Here is a 1,910-nt window from a genome sequence, read left to right as displayed (position 1 = left end):
GGGGTGGCTGAGAAAGATGGTAGGAGTAGTCGCGGCGAAGGATTTGCCAGTGGAGCCTTCGGAGGAAGAGTTCAGGCTTGGATTGAGAAGTCGGATTATTCTGTGCAATGCTCTCAATAAGGTTCACCCTGGAGCTGTACCCAAGGTGTCAACTTCAACCTCATACTCGTCTCAATTTCGTGTTTTTTTTTTCCTTCTGAATATGGAAAACTTATGGATGTAATTGGTTTCAGGTGGTGGAGGGTCCATGTGATTCTGCTCGAGTTCTTGATGGAGCGACATTGTCGGCTTTTCAGTACTTTGAGAATGTGAAAAATTTCCTCGTGGCTGTGCAGGAAATGGGAATTCCTACTTTCGAGGCATCTGATCTGGAACAAGTATGTATTCAGGAATTAGGATCATCTTGATTTCCTAGGATATTCAACGTAGAATTTTTAAAATGTTTTCTATTGTTTTAACTTAACCGATTAGATTTTCCTATTTAATTCTACAATTCGGTAACATAAGATGTATTTAAGAAATTTATAAGTACCATTGTTTTTCATGAATTTGGAAATTATGTTACTTTCAATCTAGTTTTCAAATGCACCAGATGCTTAGGATTGAATGACTATGGTGCTAGAGTAGAACTTTGTAGAAGAGAGTATCTTGATGAAGTTTTTAAATAAATTTGTTAAATTTCAGGGAGGAAAATCTGCAAAAGTAGTGAATTGTGTTCTGGCGCTTAAATCACACAGTGAATGGAAACGGACCGGGGAAATGGAGTATGGAAATGTGGTGGAAGTGTGAAACCCACCGTGTCAGCCAAATCTTTTGTTAGTAAAAATTCAAAGCCTTTCACAAATTCCTTGTCAAGGAACTTCTCAATGGGTGAGAAATCTTTGAATGCGCTGTCCTTCGACATTGAGTCTAATAAAATGGTTGGTAAGCTCAACTCTTCTTTTTATTTATTATTTGATTTCTCTAATTAATCCAAAAAGGCATAATTTAATTTTGTTACTAATTCATTCATGTTCTTTCTTGCAGCCTACTAATTGTTCATTGAGTATGCTTGTTCGTGCAATTCTGCTAGATAAGAAGCCTGAAGAAGTTCCGATGGTGAGGATTAATGTACTCACTGCTGTTAAAACTTGTTGAAATTAGCTAAGAAAAGTTTGCTGATCAAGCTGGGCTAGTAGGATCTGTATCTATACCAGTGTGCAAGTATGCGATATTAGAAGCCTAGCATGGATAGATTTTAGGCGATTTTCGCCCATCATGCTTATTCCATTCGATTCCATTACCATGAAAAATGGATAGCTTCATGAATGGACTAAACTTAATTAAGCCAACTGCCATTTTCAACCTGTGAGAGGAATGAATACAAATACCATTACAACTGCTCCCATCATAACTTTGGGAGTGCTATAATTGCTACTTATCCTACTATACTACTTATTTGTGAATTGTATTCCTCCTCTGTGTGGAACAGTTGGTGGAATCTGTGCTAAGTAAAGTTGTGGAGGAGTTTGAGCATCGTATTGCAAGCCAATTGGAGCTGGTATGTTAATGTGGATTAAGGACCAATGATGCATTCGAATGTGCTTTAAAATTCCATGTAATGTTAAGAATTAATGCGCATTCTAAATCACCAAAACTTGGTCTCTTGGATCGTCACTGAATTTTTGTCTTTTCCTACTTTCCATTATAACTTTGTCGTTTCTACCAGTGCTTGGCCGAGGCTAAAGAGATGGCTGAAAATGGTTAGAGTGAATTCTGTTGACCTTTTGATCATATTTTTGCTTTTTGCATGCAGATCTGAGTGAAATGGTTTCTGAAAATGGTGGAGTTGAAAGTGGAGTTCAGACTGATAAAAAAAGAAGCTGATAAAAGAATAGCCATTAATATCTCGAAGCATCACATGCTCCTAT

General features: G+C 37.3%; 1 protein-coding gene across 2 annotated transcripts; it reads left to right on the top strand.

Moving 5' to 3' along the window:
* Positions 1 to 1,284, top strand: LOC118349457 (kinesin-like protein KIN-14I). 2 transcript variants are annotated; one of them, XM_035694086.1, is made up of 3 exons: positions 1 to 145; positions 234 to 377; positions 1,027 to 1,284. In XM_035694086.1, exons 1-3 carry the CDS (start codon positions 17 to 19, stop codon positions 1,135 to 1,137), a joined length of 384 nt encoding a protein of 127 aa, XP_035549979.1. In that variant the 5' UTR covers positions 1 to 16; the 3' UTR covers positions 1,138 to 1,284. The 2 variants fall into 2 exon arrangements, 1 of the variants encoding a protein (XP_035549979.1); XR_004802418.1 differs by lacking the exons at positions 1 to 145; positions 234 to 377 and adding an exon at positions 833 to 920.
* Positions 1,285 to 1,910: the final 626 nt, after the last annotated feature.

Source organism: Juglans regia, chromosome 9 (assembly GCF_001411555.2).
Source record: "Juglans regia cultivar Chandler chromosome 9, Walnut 2.0, whole genome shotgun sequence".
Lineage (NCBI taxonomy): Eukaryota > Viridiplantae > Streptophyta > Magnoliopsida > Fagales > Juglandaceae > Juglans > Juglans regia.
Note: the sequence above shows the minus strand (reverse complement) of the source record. Positions and strands in the feature narration are given on the sequence as shown.